At 44.7% G+C, this 21696-nt stretch overlaps 1 protein-coding gene across 1 annotated transcript in view; it reads left to right on the forward strand.

The window, feature by feature from the left end:
* Positions 1-13453: 13453 nt before the first annotated feature.
* SGPP2 (sphingosine-1-phosphate phosphatase 2) overlaps positions 13454-21696 on the forward strand; it is a gene marked incomplete at both ends in the record, with an annotated part of 31856 nt that continues 23613 nt past the window's right edge. The window contains one exon of the mRNA XM_084212467.1: positions 13454-13663. Within this exon, the coding sequence (XP_084068593.1) occupies positions 13454-13663 (210 nt within the window). The remainder of the gene's footprint in view (positions 13664-21696) is intronic.

The following is a 21696-nucleotide window of genomic DNA, read 5'->3' on the forward strand; positions in this document are numbered from 1 at the left end:
CCTGACATCGCTATACAACTGAGAGCTTTCGCCCAGTTTAATGAAAAACCATCCAAACAGTGAGATGTCCACAGCCGGTAATGTTATATGTTAAACAACCTGATAGATTTCACTACATCAAAGCCTGCGCTGTCTCATCAGGGAACTCTCTGGAGAAACTCTTTTATCTCAGGTGTAGCAGAGGCCATAACAGTGATTATTTCTCTGTGCAGTTCTGAGGATAGCTCTAGGCAAGTAAGGCCCGTGTTTCAGTGCACTGCACTGCCTTGCTGTCTTGCTAAGGCTGTATCTTGGGCAAATCCTCTCTGGCCTGAGTGAGAGCTGTGTCATCTTGGATGCCTTCTGCCCTCCTCTGCCATGGGGCATGCTGGATCAGGTGTGCTGCACAGCAAATGCTGAGGAAAGCTCTCTCCTTCTCAGTGCTGTCTGTGCTAGGGCTTTGTTCTTGAGCTCTGAGCATTCTTGAAGAGCCAAATAAAGCGGGGGGGGGGGGGGGGGGGGCATTGTTTAGAAAGACTGACTTGTTGGAAAGATAAAAAGTGATGTATTTGTAAACTGTGATGACAGATCTGATGATTGTTCTAGCCAAAGAGGGAGCATATCTTAGCTTAGCATAAACTGGAATCATGGGCTAAAGTCAAACAGCGAAAAGTAGGAATGTTCTCTGTACAGAGACATTGTTTTTATAATTTATCCTAAGAGATGTTTTAAAATCCTTTAAAAATGTTGGTTGTGTCTCTAAAAAATAGAAAGAAGGTGACTTCTCTTGTTACTGTCCATAGTGCTACTCGGCCTGTGGAGTCAAAAATTACCCTTTTTTAAAGGCCCATCCTCAGAGCTAATCTGCCTGATGAACTTGGACTTTTTCATCCAACTCTGGTAACTTCCTTTTCTAGAATGAAATCTCATTGTATTTACTCAGGCATTCTCATATTCTAAAATGTATGTTTCTGGTAGTTTGTCTATTTTGTTTTTGGTTTTTTGTGGGGGTTTTTATTTTGATTTGATTTGGTTTGGTTTTTTTGCTTGCTACTCTTTCCCAGTTAGCATCATCTTCCTATTTAATTAGATCACTGTTAAAAGATGTCAGATTATCCCACGCAGTGCAATTTTCTTTAATATTACTGCCACTTTCATAACTCTACAACTTCCAACAATTTTCAAAACACGTGAAAGTCCTCAGATCCACACAAATATGAATTAATATTTCAAGTACATTTTTTTGAGGCACTGTATCAAATGCTCTAATAAGGTCCAGATACATCAGCTGCATTTCTGGTTCAGACTGCTTTGCCCCTGCCTTTTGTGCTCTGAATTTTCTTATCTGATGTATATCTGCCTTGAGGTCAACTGAAACTCCATCTAATAAGTATATGGAAGTCAGCACTGGAAAAGCTTCCTGTAATTCAGGCATGAAAACTACACAGGATAGATGAGGAAGTTGAGCATAACTGAAAAAATAATAATCATTAAAAACAGCTAAATGCAAAATTAGGATTAAATTTACTCTTTTCTTTGCTAAAATTAAGAATGAGGAAAACTGGTGAGTAGTCACAGAAACATCCTAGTTCACAATCACCCCTGTGAACACGGTGCTGGATAACTCAGTCCCACAGAGGCGAGGTTATCCCGTGCTGTGCAGTCCCTACAGGACATTATTTAGCACCACATGTAAAGTGCATGGGCCTCGCTCCTGGTGAGATGCTGCTTTGTTCTGGACCAGCACAACTCCTCTTCACCTCTTTGTGTCTCTAGTGGCACTGGCAGGTTCTGTCCTTACCCTTCTGCTAGCACAGGAACTCCTGTGACGACACGGCCAGTCAGTTCTTGGAGACAGCCCAGCTGAATGCTTTTTACTTTTGAAGTGAGTTTTTCTGCTGAAACAGCTCAGGGAAGCAGGTTGTTGCCTGGGTGCATGAGGTCTGCAGCCAGTGGGAGGAAAAATGCCAGAGGCTGTGTGGTGAGGAGAGGAAATGAGGTGGGACCACAGCGTGGCTGATTTAGGTACATTTACCTTACGGTGGAACAAAGCCATGAATGATTTCAGCCCTTCTGTCACAGTCCAGCATCCTGTCATGTGTGTACTGCAGCTGTGTCAGGGTACAGAGCCAGGCTTGGCAGCCCCTGGCAGCCTCACCTCTGCAGGACAGTGTCCCCTGTGGCTCTCTGGGAGGCTCTGGGTTCACCAGGCAGGGCGTTTGTGTCACATCTGCTCCCTGTGCCACGGCCCTGGCGCCTCGGTCACTTGGACAGGGAGGGTGCCCAGCTGGAATTAAAGGTGGCTTCTTACCTGGGTCCTTCTGGTGACTGCCCCTGGGATTCTTCACAAGCAGAGGAGCTGGACCATGAGTACTGGAAAATACCTCTGTGCTGAATTTAAAGACCTCCTCAGCAGGGAATGAAATATTTTTGAAGATTTTTGGAAAAGCTAGCGTATTTACAGAGATCCGGATGTATTATCTCTTTTAGTCACTTTAATGACAATGAATTATTATTTTTTGGATTGTCAGGTTGTAGGAACTGTTTTTTAGTGGGAAACATATATTAGTTATGGTAAGAAAGCCCCAGAATGTAGCTGAGCTGATTCTGAGGGCTGACTTTTGTCTGAAACACTACAGAAGACTTTGGATGTTATTCAGCAGAACTTGTGTTAGAAATTCAGAGCAAAAGTGGCAAACAACCCTTAAAAAAGACACATTTTTCCACTTAATCTGCAGCTGGTAAGAATAGATTTTTAGTGTGGTAAATATTGGGCCTGATTTATCCTGTGCAGTGTACCAGTTTCATTCTGGTGCAAGACTTGGTCAAAGAAGAGTTGTAACAGTATAAATTAACTCATCAATGAGTCAAGCCCAAAAGCTCATAGCAGAACCCTCCTGTTTTTCATAAGGGACATATTGACATACACCCCTGCAGCAATAATGTCATGTTAAGCTAGTTTAATTCCCCAGAAAATGTGTTCTGTACAATAGGGTTTTTTCTCTTTTGATGGGTGGCAAATGATATGTCTTATTTTTATGGCCCATCATTGCATAATAGGATGCTGCATCATCTTCTGCTTTCTTCACGTTGACATTTTATTTCATATAAAGTATTTCTGAATAATTTATAATTAAAGTGCTTTTTTACCTTTTCTGTATTGGAACTTCTGTAAAAGCTATTGCATGTTGGTCTATTGCATTCAGTACTGAAAGGAATGTTCATTTTCAATAATATTTGCAGGCCATTTCAGGGAGCTGAAAAAGAGAAAATGGATTACAATTGTGAGCAATTCCACATCAGTCACAGCCATATAAAAATATGTTAGTCTCTTAATGTATGTAGTAGGAAAGATGCAGAAGTAGATGCAGGAATACAATGTTTGACACCACAATGGTGCTTCTTCAAACTGTGTGGTGATGATATAATTGAATCAAGAATCCAGGAATTTAATTCCTGGATTTAACTGTTGGGTTTTTGTTTGGTTGGGTTTTTTTTCCAAAAAGGAACGAGCTAAAAAAAGAAAAAGAGGAAAAGTCTCAGAGAAGTCTTTGGTTTTAAACAGCACTGTGCTTTCTGCACTTCAGAGTAATAGTGAAAATTTAATCCAGCACTGGGTGCTGAATACAGAGTGGGGCTGGCAGAGCCTGTTTGGGCTTGCTTGGAGCAGCAGCCTCTGCAAGGAGAGGGATTTCTGTGGAGCAGGGCTTTTTTAGATGTGCAACTGCTGTGTCTCAGTGGCACCTTGGGGCTCAAAATCATGGTCATGTTGGCCACAGTAAAGCAGCTGGGTAGAAAATGTATAAAAAGAAGATTAATAATTATTATTAATTGTGATTAGAGTAATTAGTGGATGCCAGCATGGCTATTAGCTCTTGGGCAGTTACTTTATGCTGCCCAAATTGTCCTTGCATTGCAATGACATAGTCTATGGAATCACTTTAGCAGATCACTCAGTCCTTTGGGAACTCTGTTTAGAAGACACAGTACACATTCCAGTTACTGATTTTATTTCAGGATATCATTGGTAACCTTGAGTTAAAGTAGGGATGATTATATCTGAAGTGAAATCCTGAGCCAGTGAAGCTGGTTAAGAATTTTTGTCATCAGCTTCAAAGTGGCCAAGTTTTTGTCCTTGATAATGACAGGGACATTTTTTTTTTTCTTTTTAAGACAGCTTGGAAGCAACTACTATTGCTCAGACCACAATATTATGTATATGTGCTTGAATCAATTCAGAATCAAAAACAGATGAAGAATTTGGGATTTTTTTGCATTCATACTATTGCATATGTGCAGATATTAAAATTCTAATTTGTTTGCTTGTTTTGAGCTGAAGTGAACACATGGTAGTTGGTTTGTTGGGGTTTTTTTGTATTTTTTAAATAAACTTTAACATCTTCTGACAAGAAATAGCAAATTTAAACATTGCTTGGCATGAGCCTAAAACCTACCTGGGTTTTTGCAACCCTGGAGAAGCCCAGCCTCTGCTTTTAAAAGAGGCAGAAAAGCAAAAAAAAAGTGTTAGGGGTGAATTGGGAGCAATTCCAGATTCCTACAGAAAACATTGTTTTGTTGCTGTATCAACCACATACTGAGCACTGTGTGCCCTTTGATGCCTTCCCTCTAGGAAGGAAATATTGTAAAATCAGGGATTCCCTGACTCAGGGAATGATTGGTGTCTGACTCCATTGCTTCAGAATGCTGAACACACGTTATTAGAATTATGCTATATTGTAATAATGCTATATTAGATTAAGGAGACTATGGTATGTCTGGAGTATACTATGCTCCATCATACCATATCATACCTACTTCTAACTTTCTTCTACTGAAAAACCCGTGGCTGTCAGCTGATCCAGCTGGTCACCTCGGGTGAACAATCTCTAGAATACATTCCACATCAGCACAGCAAGAGGAGCAGCACATGAGATAAGAATTGTTTTTCTTTCTCTGAGGTTCCTTGCTGTGATTCCCAGGAGATATCCTTGGGAAGCTGTGCCTTGCTTCTCTCTGTGAAGAGAAATGCAGCCACAAGGAGATGCTCAGGCAAGAGCAGGAAGGGACTGGGAAGATCTTGTGTGTGAAGGAAACCCCACAGCCTGTGGAGGAGGTGGCTTGGAGGGGATGCAAGAGCAGGCTCCTGGGCTCTGCTGAACGAGCCAAGTGACTCAGGCACAGTGCAGAGATCTCCACACTACAGGGGGATGGAGACTGCCAGGGGTGCTGCCAACTCCTGAGCTGGCCCTGCCAGGGGTGACTGTAACTCTAGGAGGAGAGGGATATCTGATTTGTTCCTTGGCATGCTCCTGCTCTATTGTCCCTGCTGCTGGCCCACTCATTCTCACAGTCCTGGTGAGGAAGTTGAGAAGCTTGATTTTAATGGGTTGATTCGATATTAAATATTTTGTAAAAAAAACCAGCTGACAACTGGGATGTGTTTCTGATGGGGCTGAGAACTCAGGATGTAACCTTTGGAGAGAAAACTCCTCAAATAGCTAAAAATGCCATCCTAGCTGAGTCAAGAAAGAGATTCCTTCATCCCAATTTAAAATCCAAATTACATTAATTGAAGAGTGTATGGTTTCTGAGTTTTATGAGTCAGAATAACTGAAAATTGATTAAATTGACATTTCTTATCCACAGTTGTTTTCCCCACAAAAATGTGGACTAAGTTTGTAGACCCAGTAGTAAATGCCAGTTTGGAAGAATTCCACTGGATTCATTGTTGCACATTCCTTAGCCAGTATAGAATCAGACCCTGCATGCACAAGTTTTCTGCTTTTAGACCTGAGGGAATATAATCAGGATCCAGGCTGAGGTTCCATTCCAGATCAAGTCTTTCATATGCAGATTATAAAATCAGTAAAAAACAAGCTTAGTTTGGCAGGGACTTCAAAAGAGACCTTTGGATGATTTTATCAACAACAGAAGAGGCAATTTGTTCTCCATGCTGGAAATCAACATATATTTCATTTTAGGAGATGTGATCTATACTGACTGGGGGTTTTCTGTAGGGAGAAAAATACCATATTTGAGAGACTTTTTCTTAGGACCACCTCAAGTCTATGAAAACACTTCTGCCTTCAAAAACCTTATCCCCTAATCTCAGAGAAACATTTTTACCCAACATATTTAGATCAATATTTTTGGTTTATTTATTTATGTTGTCTTGTCTTTTTGACTGCCTAAGGCTTCAAATAAGATTTTAGAAGTTTATCCCAAGTTTCTGTATTAATTCTGCAGGAAGCTTGAACATTGATTTTAGGAGTTGTGGTTTGGATTTGTAGATGCAAGAAAGCTCCCAAGGAATGCAGCTTCTCTCAACTCTTGCAAGAGACCTCATAACCACTAAGGAAAGGAGTTAAAACCTGATTTTCTCTTCAGCCATTGCCAGGAAAACTGCCAGCCAGATGGATGATCCGTGGTGGATGGTCAACAATCATAGTTAAAAGTTCTGTGAGCTGCCATTGCTTTTCAAAACTGCATATTCCCAAAAGAGCACAAATAAATAGAGAGATAATGGGGTGGGCATGGATGTCTTCTCTAAAACAGTCCCTGGATTTCTCAAGTCTTGTTGGCTTGGCCAGTGTGTGCAGGAGCCACAGCAAATGCTGCCCTGACATCCCCCCTCCCAGGAAGAGGGTGCAGCAGCTGTCCAGGTGTGGTTGAACACCTCTCAGATGACATCTGACATTCAAAAGCTTGATGCAGAGGAAATATTTTACTAAGATACTTTAAAAAAATTAAAATAACCCTCCATGCAGTTGACAGAGTTTACATTAAAGGGAGATAACCAATTATGGTCATATTTCTCTCCTGCAAAAAACCAAAATTCAAGCTCCCTTCTTCCCCCAGACAGCCTTTTGGGGATATTTAAATACATTTCAAGCGAAATGTTTGGTCTGGAATGAGGTATAGTAGAAAATCTCTCCTACTATAAGTTATTAGAGGTGAAGGATAATTTATGATTCTATTCTGCAGAGGGAGGAGGGAGCAGCCCTGCTCTATCTGCCTGCCCCCAATTCAGGGATGTCTCCACAAGGAGGTCTCTAAATGGAGCTTAGCCCTGTATTTCTGTCTTCCATATGGGCCCCTTTTCCTTTTTTCCTTCCACTGGTCCAAAGATGGTCGCATTTTTAAGGGTTTGCAAACTGCTTCAGAAAGGAAGGGCAGGACAGGCTCAGGCTCTGGAAACACACTGGTCACACCTGAAAGAAACAGTCAGCCTCATTTATCCACATGTAAGAGTAGCAGGGCCCCTGCTTCATCAGCAGCTGAGCAGTAGTTTCTAGAATCAGGGCTAATTCACAGGTTTTTAAAGGTTTTTCCCTCTACAGTTAATTTCCCAGCTTCCCCTATTTGAAATGAATAAATTGTATTATTTTTAATGAATCAAGGTAAATGCTGTCAGACCTCCTAATGGTTGTTTCTATCTACTGTACCTTAAAAGATGTACATATGTATCCTTCTTGGTTTACTGCCAGTCAATCAATGTCAAAGTATTGACAGATGGATGTGGGATTTTTTGCTGTCTTTAAAATAGGATCAATGACATTAAGGCTTGTCATGTAAATAGTAGAAATAAAGCAGAAAAACCCAAGAGCTATTTATGTTTTTTAGGATGACATCTGTAATGTGGGCGGCATAGAATGAAAAGTAGAAAATTTCAAAGCTGTTCATAGTTGAATGAATTGACAGAGCATGTATTTCTCAGTGGTTTAAAAGGCATTAGTTATGCAAAGTTCATGCATGCAAACAAAATAAATGTATGAACTAAAGATAAACCTATGAACTGGCTGCACAAATCTCAATCCATTTATTTGCTCATTTTCCACTCCCACCTTTTTTTCCTCTGGATTGTTCTTTCCTGAACAGACTTTTTGCTGAAACTCATAAATTGCCTGACAAAAACATAATTTAAGAGGTCAGCAGCTCCCAGCAAAAGCCTCTGTTGCCCTTCACGGGATGCTTTTTGTTGGCTGAGACTCTGCAGGGACCAAACCACCCTGATGGCCAGGCTGACCTGCCCTGGCAGTGCCCAGCTCCACACTGCAAATAGATTTGAGACAAAAGAAAAGAGCCCTACATCTCTTGCATTCCAAACAAGTGTTTGACAGCAGTGACTCATGCTGCCATCATGCAGGGATAAACACTTGGAAGACATAAAGCTGCAGCTTTAGGGGTGATGGCAGGAAGTTTGATGCATGTAAGGGACCACAAAGAGAATTTATCAAGGGGCAGGGCAGAGAGGTACCTGGCTCTCAGATCCATCCTCTGCTCTGAGCAGGAGGAGGAGCCATGGAGAACATGCTGGGTACAGAGGGCATTTGGAAGTGCTCTCTGACATGGCAAGATAAACCACTGCTCCCCAGCACTGGGGAGTATCAGCTGTGCCCCAGAAGAGGGGCAGGATTGAGCTCAGCAGCTCCTTTCCCTGGTTCTTGTTCAGTTTGGTACGTGCTGGCTGTGGGCTGCCTGTTATTAGCTGACTGCTCCAAGGCTTCCTGATGTGCTTGTGGGCTCAGACCAGAACTGGCTCTTCCAGAATAATGGCTTTCTTGAAGGAAAAGGCAGTTGTAAAAAGTAGGGTATTACTCTGTATTTCATAATAATTACCTGAGAGTTGTAATCTTGCTGAAGGAGGATTCATTGAAGAGCCCATGCCAGGAGATGTCTCAGAATAAAGCAAGCAAAGGGAAAGGATGTTTGCCCAGCTGTGCCCCTCCAGCAGTGCTCTTGTCTCTTCAGCAAGGCTGTACTGCCAGCCTGACCATTTCCAGGGGAGCTGGTTGTAAGGGTCTGGAGCTGGTCACCCTTAGCAAAGACCCTCCCAGGCCCTTTTCCAGCAATGATTTACAGAACCTGCTGAATTCCCTTATCTTTGTGCCATCCCTTCACTGCAGGCACTCAGTGCTGCAAGCAGAGATCACCAGACAGGAGCATGGGACCTGCTGCAAAAAAAACCCCACTAAAAACCCTTTCCACAGCTTCAACTACACTGGGGCAACACTCAGCCCAGAGCAAGAGTTTTTACCATTTTAAGCCTAGACTGTTGTTGATAAAATCAGATTTCTTTTTCCAGAGAGCTGGTATATGGTATTATAAATACGATAATCAGACAGGTCAATTCTTATGATAGTTAAGTTTTTAAAAATTCTGAGCGGTTAAGTTCAACATTTCAATACAACATTATTCATTCTTCTTCTGCTGTTGTCTCCTAGAACACTGCAATAGCAAAGGTAGCCTACAAATAACCAGAAACATTGTGAACACCTCCAGGAATTTCACAGTAGACATACGTGCAACTGAAGTGTCCAAGTGATATGGTGCAGAAAAATTATTTAAATAACATGCTAATCTTCACTGGAAATTAGCAATACCATTTCAAGCAATGCAAATCATAAGCAATTACATGGAATTATCTGGTTACTTACACTGCAAAGAGAAAAGTTAATTATTTCTGCCCAAGACAGCAGCCACAGCTTCAGCACATTCCCTTTCTTGCAGTTTTTGGAGCTGCTTTCATCTTCCCAAGTTCTAAACTTTGCTTTGCTTTTATACTTAAGTTCTCTAAAACTGAAAATACAACCACATATATTAAAAATGAGGATATTTTAATAAAATGATGTGAGAATTATTAACAAATGGGTCTACAGTTCCATTTTCCTCCATGTCTAAAGCTTTAGGACTTGGTGAGCAGTTTGGACCCCAAAGGACTGATGAATTTAACACACATTTTGTGCTGCAGCTTCACATTTTCCAACCATCTGTGCAATGACAATTGCTGCATGTTCAGTGCATTGAAGGCTGCAGAGGGATCACAGGTTCCAATCTTTCTGTATCACTCAGCTAAACTAATGAAGATATTGGCACAGAAAACATTTTCTCTTAGTCAGGAAAGGCCTACAAAATGTGCAGACTTGAGACCCATTACAGCTGTGCAGACTCCTGTTGAGATTCTTTCTTTATTGACCTTTCCTGCATTTTTTTTTTCTCTAAAACATTTCTTCAAACTGGATTTTATTTGACCTTTGAAAGGCATTAAATCAAAAGCAAAAACTCAAGTGCTGTGGAAACCATAGTATCTCATGTGTTGGTTTCCAAGGGCACTTTCTACAGATTTTTTTTCATTTCTTCACCATATTTCCAAATCTTCAAGTTCTTCCAGCTAATCTGAGAAAGCTCCATTTTCTTGCCTGCAAGGTTAGTGGGTGGTTGGGTCTGACATTCAGTACTGAAAGTCTCAGATCCAAAATAATGTGTTCAGTAGCTTGTCAACTAAATATAATGAAAAAGCAAAAGTCTTACAAAAAGAATACTTGTAACTGGTAGTATTAAAGCATACACATTTTAATGGTTTCTTTCTCACCAGAAAGAGCAAAAAAAATGCAAATTGCCAGAAAATGGTGAAGGAAGATGAAATTAAGAGTCAGGCTCTGAGTATGTTGAGAAAATGACTGAGAAAATGAAAACACGTGGGATGAAGCTGAGGAGAAAATTTGTTCAAACCTGTTTAAATACAATGCTGTGGTACTTGATGAGTTGGTGGGATTTCTGTCTTTACTTATGGCCAAAGGATCCCTGTGTGTAGGACTTCTGAGTGCCACCCCTCCCTGTGGCACAGCCCACATCTCACTGCCCAGGTCAGTGGTCCCATGCCACGGTGGGATGATGTTTGTAGCTCTGTCCTGCCAAATCCCCAGCACCCCTCCAGGTCCCAGGGATACTGCCAAGGCCTCTCCCTGGTGCCAGACACATCTCATCAGGCAGTGGCTCTCTACCTACTGCAGCAGTTTCAGCAGGGGCTTCAATTTGTTCATGCTCCTGTCACTTCAGTGGGTTTTTGTTTGGAAACCCACAGTTCTGATAGTTGTGTTTGTAGCTCATAAGCCACAGCCTCCTCAGAGGGATCTCAGCAGAAATAACTCTGATGTGATCTTCCACAATGAAATGTGTCTGCTGTCTGGAGAGTGACAGGAAAAGTTGTGCTGGTATTTTGCTCCTCCAGACCCATTCTCTCAGCCTGAGGGAAAACAAGGCTTGTCTGGCTGTCGGGATTGCAAACTCAGGCTGACATCTGAAAACTGAGCTGGGCTCTCCTAGCATCATCACCCACCCCCAGCCCTGGAATTTGTACTTCACTCTTAATTTTGTTGATGCTGAAGGCAAAATTATCCACCATCATGACAATGACACCCGTTGTTGTTAAGGAAATGCCTTCAGCACAAGGCACTACTCTCAGCTTTCTCAAAATTTATCTTTTGTATTCTCATCTTTCATGCTTTTCCTCAGCCCAGGGGTGATTTTCTTCCCTTGTGAAAATGTAGCTAAATACTAATCAGCTATTAGTGAGATATTTTGGCTCTGGATCAGGCAGTTTCACTAGATAAAGCTCTAAAAGCTTTTTTTTTTTTGGCTACTGGACAGTTTATAAATTACTTCTTTTATACACTCTGAGAATCCTACTCATCTAGTCTTTTGCAGTGGCATTGATTCCACTGGCATATTAAAATTAACAATAAGTAGAAATTGTCCCCTTATTTTTTCTCTATTAAGTTTAGAGAGAGTCTGGTTAATAAAACCAGAATTCCCATCAGCTGGATGCTGACCTCCTCACTGAGACACATTCCCACTAACCTACGTGTGCACCTGAAGAGGAATTAGGGAGAAGCTGGCTGTGAATGCTGAGCTCTATTTTAATACCTGGGAAGTATTATAAAGACATAACTATGTAGGCAGATCAGATAAATATTGACTTGTGGTTGACAAAGAGATGTTTTAAAGTACCCACCGAGTGCTGGCTCCAGCCATGCGCTTTCATCCCTGCTTTCCTGCTTTCCACTGTGTCCCTGGATGAGATCCTATCCCACTGGCATCAGTGGCAAGGCTCCCAGCTGCTTTTTTACTGTAATTTTACTGCAATTTTACTGTAATACAGCCCTGTAAAGGGCTGTAATTTTACTCTTCAAATTAACATGCAACAAATTTTTGTGCATTTTTCACATATCCACGGAACAGGAAAAAGAAGGCAAACATTTCTCAGGTACTTACGAGCGCACTCAGTAAATGTTACAGCTAATAAAAACCAAACCCAGAGGCAAACAGTAAACAATTCCCCCAAGTAAAAGAGTACAAACACATAACCTGCACAGGCTGCCTCCCTCCTCAGTCCCTCTGAGCTGGTTCTAACAGGGGAGCCCTGCCATCATGGCCAGGGCTGTGTGTGTGCACACACCAGCAGCGAGGAGAGCACCTGACACATGGTGGTTGGGCAAACCTCTGCTGATAGAAGGTTGTGTTTGGAGAGGATAAAAGAAAATTATTCACACAAACAATTAAATGAGATCTATGGAGTCTGCTCAGGCTGGGTGGTGAGATGGCTCTGCCATTTCGAGAGCAGTGGCACTCATGGGGCCTGGGTGAGCGTCTCACAGGCAGCTCAAACTGTGGCACAGGGACACACTGCGTTGCTAAAAAAGTGAAGGAACGTGGCTTTGGTTTCCGGAAAAAAAATGCCTTGATGCAATCTTCAATAATTTGGGGTATTTGAAAATGAAAATAAACCCAACAAACTTTAAATGAGTGTATGTTGAGCAAATAATGTTGGTGCAATCCTTGTATATATATATAAAATATATATGTGTATATATATATATAAAATATATATATGTGTATATATATATTTCTGATAATCGAAATGGGGCTGTTCTAAAAAGAAAAAAAAATTCATTGATGGAACTAAGGGGCTCAATGTTGCAAACATAAGAATCAGCAGGGATCACCTGTGGCAAGGTTTGCAGCCCCAGAACTTCAGGGACATCTTCCAAGAGATAAGTCCTCTTTTTCTGTAGGAAACTCCACAGCTATATTTAAGGGATAAAATATTTAGAGATGTATCCTTATAGGTGTATGTGTACATGTGATGTATACAATGTAGGTGTGCAAATATTTGGGAAAAGAAATAAAAGCTGATTCCAAAACCAGACAAAATGAAACTGGGGACAGCTCAGGTTGTCATGAATTGTCAGAAGACGAGCCCAAGTAGCATGGCATCCACGCCTAAGTGGTTTTCCCAGAGATCTTGGTGTGATTTAGAGCATTCTATCTTCAGGGAGAACATCATGGCAGGAAAAACACCAAAGAAAAGGAACACGCTGAATGTCCTGTCCTTGACGTGGGGTGAGGGGGGGGAGGACGGACCGTGGGCTTGGGAGCCGGGGAGGGGAAGCGCCGGGCCCGGCCGGCAAGGGGCGCTCCGGGGCGGGGCAGCGCACCTGTGCGGGAGGGGCGGGGCGGGGCAGCGCACCTGTGCGGGAGGGGCGGGGCGGGGCAGCGCACCTGTGCGGGAGGGGCGGGGCGGAACAGCGCACCTGTGCGGGAGGGGCGGAGCGGGGAGGGGCGGGCGCACCTGCCCGCGGCCCCGCGGCCGGCGGGGCGCGCTGGGGCCGCGCTGCGCGGAGCTGGCGGCAGCATGGCCCGCCTGCTGGGCACCCTGCGCAGCTCCCAGCCCGTGGCGCGCTTCCAGCGCTCCTGCGGGCTCTTCCCCGCCGGCGAGGAGGGCGGCGGCAGCGGCGAGGCCGCGGAGGGGCCCCGGGACGGCGGCGCCTGCAATGGAGCGGGCGCGCTGCGCTGCCCGGCCGGCGCTGCCCCGGGCGGGATGCGGAGCGGCCGCGGCCCGCAGGTGAGTGCGGCGGGGGGCCCGGCCGTGACTCAGCAGAGCCGTCCCCGGCACTGAGCGCGCAGGGGTGCCCCGGGAGGGTCCCCCCGCATCCCGCCGCCTGCGGTACGGGAGGAGGGAAAAAGGGTTGGGGTTGCGAGCGGGGAGCGCTGCGCGCTGCCGCAGCCCGGCTGCATCCCGGCGCCGCCGGGGAGGCGTCTGTGGGCTCTCGGCGCTCCCCCATCGCTGACGCCCCCGGGATGGGGCGCTCGGTGCGAGCGGGAGTTGCCTGCGGAAGGGCCTGGGGGACACCGCGGTGTCGCACTGGGATGCGGCCGGGAAGGAGCGGCTCTGCTGCTCGCGGCTCTGTCTCCGAGCGGGGCGCACCTGCCGCGCTGCTGCGCTGTGCCCGCTGCCCACGGCGGGCGGCTGTGCCCGTGGCCGCAGCCGGGCCCGCCGCTGCCCCGCTCCGGGCTCCGAGCGGCTCAGCCCTGCTGGCGCAGCCGAGCTGCCGATGGAGACACGCAGCGCTTCCCCTGGCCAGGCAGGTCGCGGCGTTTCCCGGCACAGTCTGTAATTCCTCTGTGTATCAGAAGGGAGCAAGGAAAGGTATGATGCAAGCTGTGTGTACAGGTCGGACGACCTGCTTTTTTTCTTACTGTAATGACTCGAATTCATTAGCAGGTCGGTTTGTGGTGCCTTTTGGAGAGCAGGTGTGATAATGGGCTTTCAAATTCTACCTGCAACATAAACATGGACCAGCCATGAATGTCACAGCTCTACCACTCCTTCCCTTCCATACTATTTTACTCTTTCCCGTTCCACGTCCAGTGCTCAGATTCCCATTTCAAGCATCTAAAATTCTTCCTTAGCTGCTGCTCCCCTCTTTCTCAATTAGATGTAATTCAGTCTGTTCACTTCTGAACTACAGTAAGCTCTATTTTGGGTAAACTCTGCAGATAATTCACTAAAAGACTTATTGTCACTGCTTTCTCTTGAACAGTGACGTAGTTCATGTAGCAGTGTTGATACTAAAATCCTGTCCAAGTTAATGCTCGATGAATGCAGCTGTTCACCTTGAGCAATTGTTTTGGGTTTCATGAAGCAAGGCACAATTTCCTTTATGTGAAGGGTGAATGTGTTCTGCTTGAGACTACATGAAACTTGGAGATAGAAGCAGAAGGATTTGTTTCCACAGAATTATGATACTCACTTCTGAAACATGAAAGTTGGGTCCAAACATCCCCAAAATGGAGATGGGAATAATAGCTTGAACAGTGTTTCAATGAAGTGATAGACTTATAAAGACAAGCTCTCTCTGTTCCCTTTTATCTAAGCTAGAAATGAAAAGTCAATTTTTACAAGGAGAGCATCTTCTGCAACCTGATTAGAAATGTAAAAAGTGAATTTGGATCTCCCTTAGGCTAAGGCTCAGACCCCCTGCTTTGTTCCTAAATGACCTGGGGTTACCCTGATGTATCTGCAAGTAAACAGGTTTAGGAATCTCATTTACATAGCAAATTCCTCCGCCATGAATTCTCTATGGATAGTGTCAATTTCTTGCTCCCAGCTGCAGGTGTTTGCAGAAAGGTGCTAAAGTGCTGCTCCTGCATCTTCCTGTTGGAGCCTTGCGTGGCTCTGTGCTCATCCATCCCTTCCTGAAACTTGGGAGTTTTGAAGTCCTTGTCATCAGGACAGTTGATTTCTATAGGGTTGTAACTTCCACACTGCTTTGTCTTTACTGTCACAACACTCTTAAAGATTCTCATGTTCTCCTGTGTAAGTTCTTGGACAACCACTAGGTTATACCTGTAAAAACAGGGCATTTTTCCTGCAATGAAGAAGATGTGAATGCCTTACTGGATGATGGGACTGCCACAGCTCCAAGTCTCCAGAACATCCCCCCTTTCTTCAGTGCCAGCTCTCAGGCCCCTACATCTGACCTGGGCTGGATCGTGTGCCAGGGTGGCCCAGCTGGGGAGAGGCAGCTGAGGGCTGGCGGCACTTTGGGAGGGGATGGACACACGTGGTAGGGAAGATGCCTTACTGCATGGGGAGGAGAGAGGATGTCTCAAAGGGGTGAAAAGACAGAACAGCCCTTCCTCTGGAAGGAGGAGGCTTTTAAGTATTGCAAACATTTGTGCCACGAGTGCTGCTCGCAGTTCATCATCGTCTTTGTTTGTGTATAACCTGGAAATGAAGTGTGTGTTTAAAAGCCACAAGGCACGATTACAGTGGCCAGCAGCAGCATGAGTGGCTGTGTTTCTGAATCTTTGTAAATCAGTCCTGCCTGCCCCGCAGGAGCTGCCATGAGATTAGACAGGGAATGAAGTGCTTAGACGTGACAGCTGTGGCTGCGTGCAATTCTTAAATATTGAATCAGTCCCCTAGCCCGTGTTCTTGATGTTCCTTGGTTACCAGATCATTTAGAATCACTTTTTAATACCTCAAATGCAAACTCTGGTGTCTGTGAGTGATACAAAAGTCCAACACACTAACTGGGTTTATCTTCTGGCTTGGACTAGATATTGAATCTATGGGCTTTTAGTGGAGAACCTGTCTGTGTTTACTGCTACAGAAGACAAGAGAGCAACTTCTTGTAATTATCCTCTCTATGGTTGATACCAGTTTCTTTTCTGTAGGGCTTCCTATTATTAGTTTGTTTCACATGAAATTTATTTCTGCAACAGCTAAAAGGTATCTTTTCCTGACACTTTGTGGGAAATCCTCAAGCTGTGCTCTTAAAAACACAAATGTACTACCTGAAGCTGGTGTCCTGTGAGTGGCTAAATAAAGGCCATATATATTTTAAAAGTGGAGCTTTGCTTATCTCTAATCTCCTGGTGGACTTTTGCTCCTGAAATTGATAGCCTGAATGAAAGGGTATGAAAGAAAAAAAAAAAAACAGGCTTCTATTCACAGTTCTTTGTAGAGATTTGTTTGTCTTTCTCCACTCTTCCTCTCCCAGATGCTTTATCAGGTCAAGATCTGTCTTCCTGCCTTGGAGAGAGTACAGTTCATGTTTACACTGTAGTTATTCCTTAACTGTCAGAACTGCTCTGAGCTGGCACAATGCTCACAAACTGCCTGATGCTGTTTAGTGATTGTATGGTTCCTGCTCATGCTGTAGGTGAGGAGGATAATAACCAGGATAACAGCCAGGTGATGGTAACAGAAACAGAGAAGGTGGGTACAAACTGCACATCCATCTCAGATGTCCCCAAAAATGTGGTCAATTACTTGCAAGATGTCGATGAAAACACTCTTTTTGCTGTGATGGGATGGTTGGTAATTTGAAGCAGGTTTGCTCTAGAGCCTGAGTCAAGGTGTCTCTTCTGTGGTGGCCCCTTGCAATAGATTTTTGCATCAGCCTCAGATGTATTGCTTTTTCTTTTTAAATGTTTTGCAGGCTTACTTTGTTTCATGTTGTTTCCCTTTCCATGCAGCAGTAAGTTGGTGGTAGCTGAGGTAGGTGTAGTAGTATTAGTAGGTGGTAGCAGGAGAGGCAAACCCTGGTGATAAAAGCCCACAAGCACTGCTAGGAGAACAGGCTCAAGTGCTAACACTTTATGCCCCTAGAGAATACAGCTGAACTTTTGCAAGCTCTTCAGTTTGGAGCTGCAGCTGGGGAAACATGAGCTGCAGTTTCTGGTTTCAATGGGCTGAGCACAAGCTCACATTTTCCAGCATCACTCTGGCACTCCATGGTCAGATCTCCCCTTCCTGCCGTGGGAGCTCGCCCATCCTGCAGGTGTCCAGGTTTGAGGTCCTAGCAGCCAGTGAGGGATGGTATTCATCTAAATGAATGAGATGGTTTCATGGAGGGCTTTGGGCAGCCCTGAGTGAGGGTCCTTTGGAAGATGACAGCAGAATCACATCCGAGGTTCAGGTAGCGTGTGGCAACCCTGGGAGAATCTGTTCGCACTGGGTTTGCGTCTCCTCAGGGAGCAGCCTGGCATCCCCTCTGGAGAACAGGCTGCAAAGACAGCTGTGTGCTGTGTGTGCCATCTCATCTTCAGGATCCTGCTGCAGAATCACCTGGAGCTAACAGGAGTTTGTGAAGCTTTGCTGATTGCAATAGATGTCCTGTGTGGTGCCTGCTGCTGAGAGAGTGGGTGCTGGCCCAGGGGCACACGAGGGGCTGTGCTGGCAGCCCAGGTCCTTACACTGATGATGATGATGATGTGCTTCATGACTCAGTGCTTCCTGGCTCACAGCCTGAGTCATCTTTTTGGAGGCCAGTGGACCTCATAATGAGGAGCTGTCAGGATCCTAGGATTAATTCCAGTGCTTGGAGGTGAGCCACTCACTGCTTTATAATTCTGCTGACTGTCTTGGGCCATTACTTCAGATATCAACCAGAATAATAAAAGTTAATCTTCTGTTGTTTTTCTCGTTTGGGTCTCTGGAGAACAGGAGTAGAATTAACAAACAAAAAGCCAGAGAAAATGTGTTCTGGAAAATCCTTTTGGACAGCCAGTTCTTTCAATTTATCTCATTTTTATGCTCTGCAGGGAATATGTATGGGTCATCTGGGCAGTGGAAGGTGACTAAGGACTGCTGTAGCAAGTAAATCTGAGGTTTAGAGGGTACAGGTAGTGTTGTCTAAACCATTATTTTTTAATTTAAAATGTCTGTTCACGTTCCTGCTTTAAAGGGTTTCATATCAGTCTGGTTTGGTGAGCACCTGTAACTTACTTTCCCAAGGTAAACTGCTATTGGTCTAGATGTAGAGGAGTGTCAATTCTTTAATATGGACCTAAACTGCTGATTTGTTTATTTTATTACTAAATTTTGGAATATTTATTACTAGATCTAAAAATAAAAAATATGTTTAATCCTTCCTTTTGAAGACAGCTGGCAGTTGCAAACCACTGTTGATAGGGTTCCCTGAGCCTGTGGGTTCTGGCACACAGGAAGGGGTCACTATCAGCCCTGGTCAGGTCATTTTTATCCCCTTTGCAGCTTGCTCCACTGGATGGAATTGTGGCTGCTTACTTAAATCCACCACTTTATGAGGTGTAGTGCCTTTAGTGTTCCCCATTGCCATCTTCTTTGCCAAGTGAGAATGTTGGGGTAATTTATTTTACAGGAGGAGTCAGTGTCAGAGACCTCAGCTGTGCCACAGGAGCACAGCCTGGATGTTTGCAGTGGGAAGGGCCCAGAGGCATTAGCAGTGAGGAACCTGCTCCCTGACAAATGTACAGCCCACCCAGCAGGATCTGTGGCATGAAGCAAAGGGCAGAGCAAGCAAAAGCCTGAAGGAAAGGTCTAGGGAGGAGAAGGGAGTCCTTATGGAAGGGCAGCTGACACCCGTGTCACCTGCAGGTGTGAGGTGCCAGGGTGAACTTTGAACTGGGACTGACTGAAGTGTTAAAGCTTGCAAGCAGCTGCCAAAAAGTGCTACCAGCTGGTGCCAAGCTCTGGTGGCTGGGGGAGTGCCAAGGGGGCTGCAGCCACAGCGTGGCTCATTCAGTGGGGTAGGAGAGGCAGGCCTTGAAGCAGCACTTGGCAGCATCAGGTTGGTCTCCTTGTGTGTTTCTCCATCAGAAAAAGAGCTGACAGTGGCATGGCCTGCACTAAATGCAGCTAATAATGAGGCAGCAAGTGAGTGAGGAACATCTTATCTGCAGCTCTCCTCCCAGGGGCGGGCTGGCCGCTGAGCTGTCCTCCCGGGTGCCTCTCCACAGCCACAGCTGCAATCTGAACACATCTCCTCCTCCTTACAGGGCTCTGTGCCTTTTGGGAGCTCAGGGACAAGGCACTTGGATACATGTGATGGTATTTAACCCAAAGCTCTACTCAGCACTACCTTAGGAAACTGCTCTTTGACTTGAGTCCTGGAACTATCTTCTGGCAAAAATGTAACTTCACCTGTGCTGGTGCCTGATTGTAAGAGATTAAAACAAATAGTTTAGCTGGCTGAAAATGGTATGGTGCTACTCTGTTTGTTCCAGAAGCCTTGCTGCTCTGTGTCTCTCAGAACAGACCTCTGCCATGGAACTAATCTTTGTGCAAAATTAGCTGACTGGATTCATGATGCTGCTGTGTAGAAAAGAGTGATGAATCTATAGTGTCAAACTTCCAGGCTAAAGCTAATTTCTAAAATAAAATCTGAACGTGAGAACAAGCTTTTTGCTCTGCAAAGAAATGTAAGAATGTGAAATCCTGGTTCTCCATGGTCATTGGCCACTCCTGCAAGCTTGTGTTGGGTTGGATTAGGTTAGGTTAAGTGAAGCTTTTCTTGAGGATCTTCTCAGACCTGGTGTGCTGGGGCAAAAGTGAGTAACAGGCTTCCCATTCCTCCTCCTCCTCAGTATCTCTGCAGAGCACCTCGGGTATCCAGCAGCCATGCAGGCCCTAGTAACACTCTGACTCATTTGGTTTTGGCAGAAAGTCAAAACTAAAAGGAGGTGGTGCTTGAGGGAGATGGGTGGGTGTGTGGGCAGGGTGACCACCTAATGCAGTGCTGCTGGAACACTGCTGTATTGTGGCACATCTTTCTACCCAAAACTAGTTTTAGCAACACTGTACCTTTGGAAATATGAAGTACAGTAAGTTTCAGAGGAATCTGATAGCTGTTTTGAAGCTGGAATCCCCACCTTTCTCAACTGCCTAAAATTTGCTTCCTCTGTTTCTTAACTTGCCTTTTCCTCCCTCGGTCCACAGACACTGATGCTACCTAATCCTTAAAACACCTTCCTCAGGCATTTCCAGGCTCAGGCTCTGTGTTGCACCCCACAAAATTGCAGTCTAATTCTCGTAAATTAAAATGCAATTAAATAAACCTGTTCTTCCACTGTAAAACAGGGAAGAAGGAAGCCTTTTCCTTCTGCCCTTCCCCTGCCTGCCTCTCTTGCCCTGTTGTTTCCACATTGCACAAATTGACCAGTTCTCTCTGGAATGTGGGAGGATGCTGAAGTGCACCCACCACATCTGTCAGGGCAGCTGAAAGAGTCCAGCCTGCCCAACCTCTGCCTGGCAAAGCAGGGCTCAGGGCATGAAGGAGCTGAGCTCAACAGGAGGAGAAGTGCAGCCCTATTTGTGCTGCTGTTGTGCAGCTTTCTTGGCAGAAAAGTGCTGCAGATACACATCAGTGATTTGTAACAAAAGTGTCAGAGCTGGGCTCCTGGGGAGTTACTCCTGGAATGACCATGAGAGGAACAACTTCCCATAAAGAATGGGCAAGGAAATAAATGCAGAGCTGTTACCCTCCATGCTGGAAAGGCGCCTTCAGGTGTGTGCTCAAAAGTCTGAAGATCATGGTGGAAGGTAAACCTATTGGAATTCCTCAAAATTATACTGCAAGAAAAGAGGTGAAACATAATTCTGATCCCATGACACCCCTGTGTGGAGGAAGGTCAGACAGCCTTGCCTTTTTAATAGCAGCAAGCAAAAGCACCCAAGTATATGAGCTGGTAGGTTTGAGGTTTGACTAGATGATCTTTAAAGGTCCCCTTCCAACCCAAACTATGATTCTCTGGTTCATGGATTTTCTCCAGGCCTCTGCTAAGAAAGGACTATAGGAAGTTCAATGGCCTGAGAGTTTAAATGCCTCAATGGACACCTTTTGATGGAAAGTGATGAGAGTCTCTTCAGAACAGGTTTCATGGCCATGTGGAAATCACCAGCTGGAAATGCAGGTGTGAGAGGCATGATGCCTGTGAGGTGAACTTAGAAGAAGGTGTAGATAGGCTGGAGGATGAGAACAGAAGTCAAAGTCTTGTCAAGCTGAAGGTATGGTTGAAAAGGGACTTCTATTCAACAGGTGCAGATACTTATTGAAGAAGCAGGTGTAGACTCAACTGTAGAATGGAACAATAGATGCGGTAGGCATTTGGAGGAAAAAAAGTTGTTTAAAATCACAGGTTTGACATGGTTCAATGGTGACAAACCTCTGAAAACTGCCCACAGAATGAATGACATTGTGCAGGATGTTCTTTCAGCATTGCTGAAGTGTCACATCTGATCTTTGGGCTCTGAAATTCAAGACAGGCATGTTAGGTGCTGTGTCTGCAAAATGCTGAGTGTCCCCTGTAAGAATTACCAGGTGTTTA

This window comes from Fringilla coelebs, assembly GCF_963513975.1.
Source record: "Fringilla coelebs genome assembly, chromosome: 10".
NCBI classification, from domain to species: Eukaryota; Metazoa; Chordata; class Aves; order Passeriformes; family Fringillidae; genus Fringilla; species Fringilla coelebs.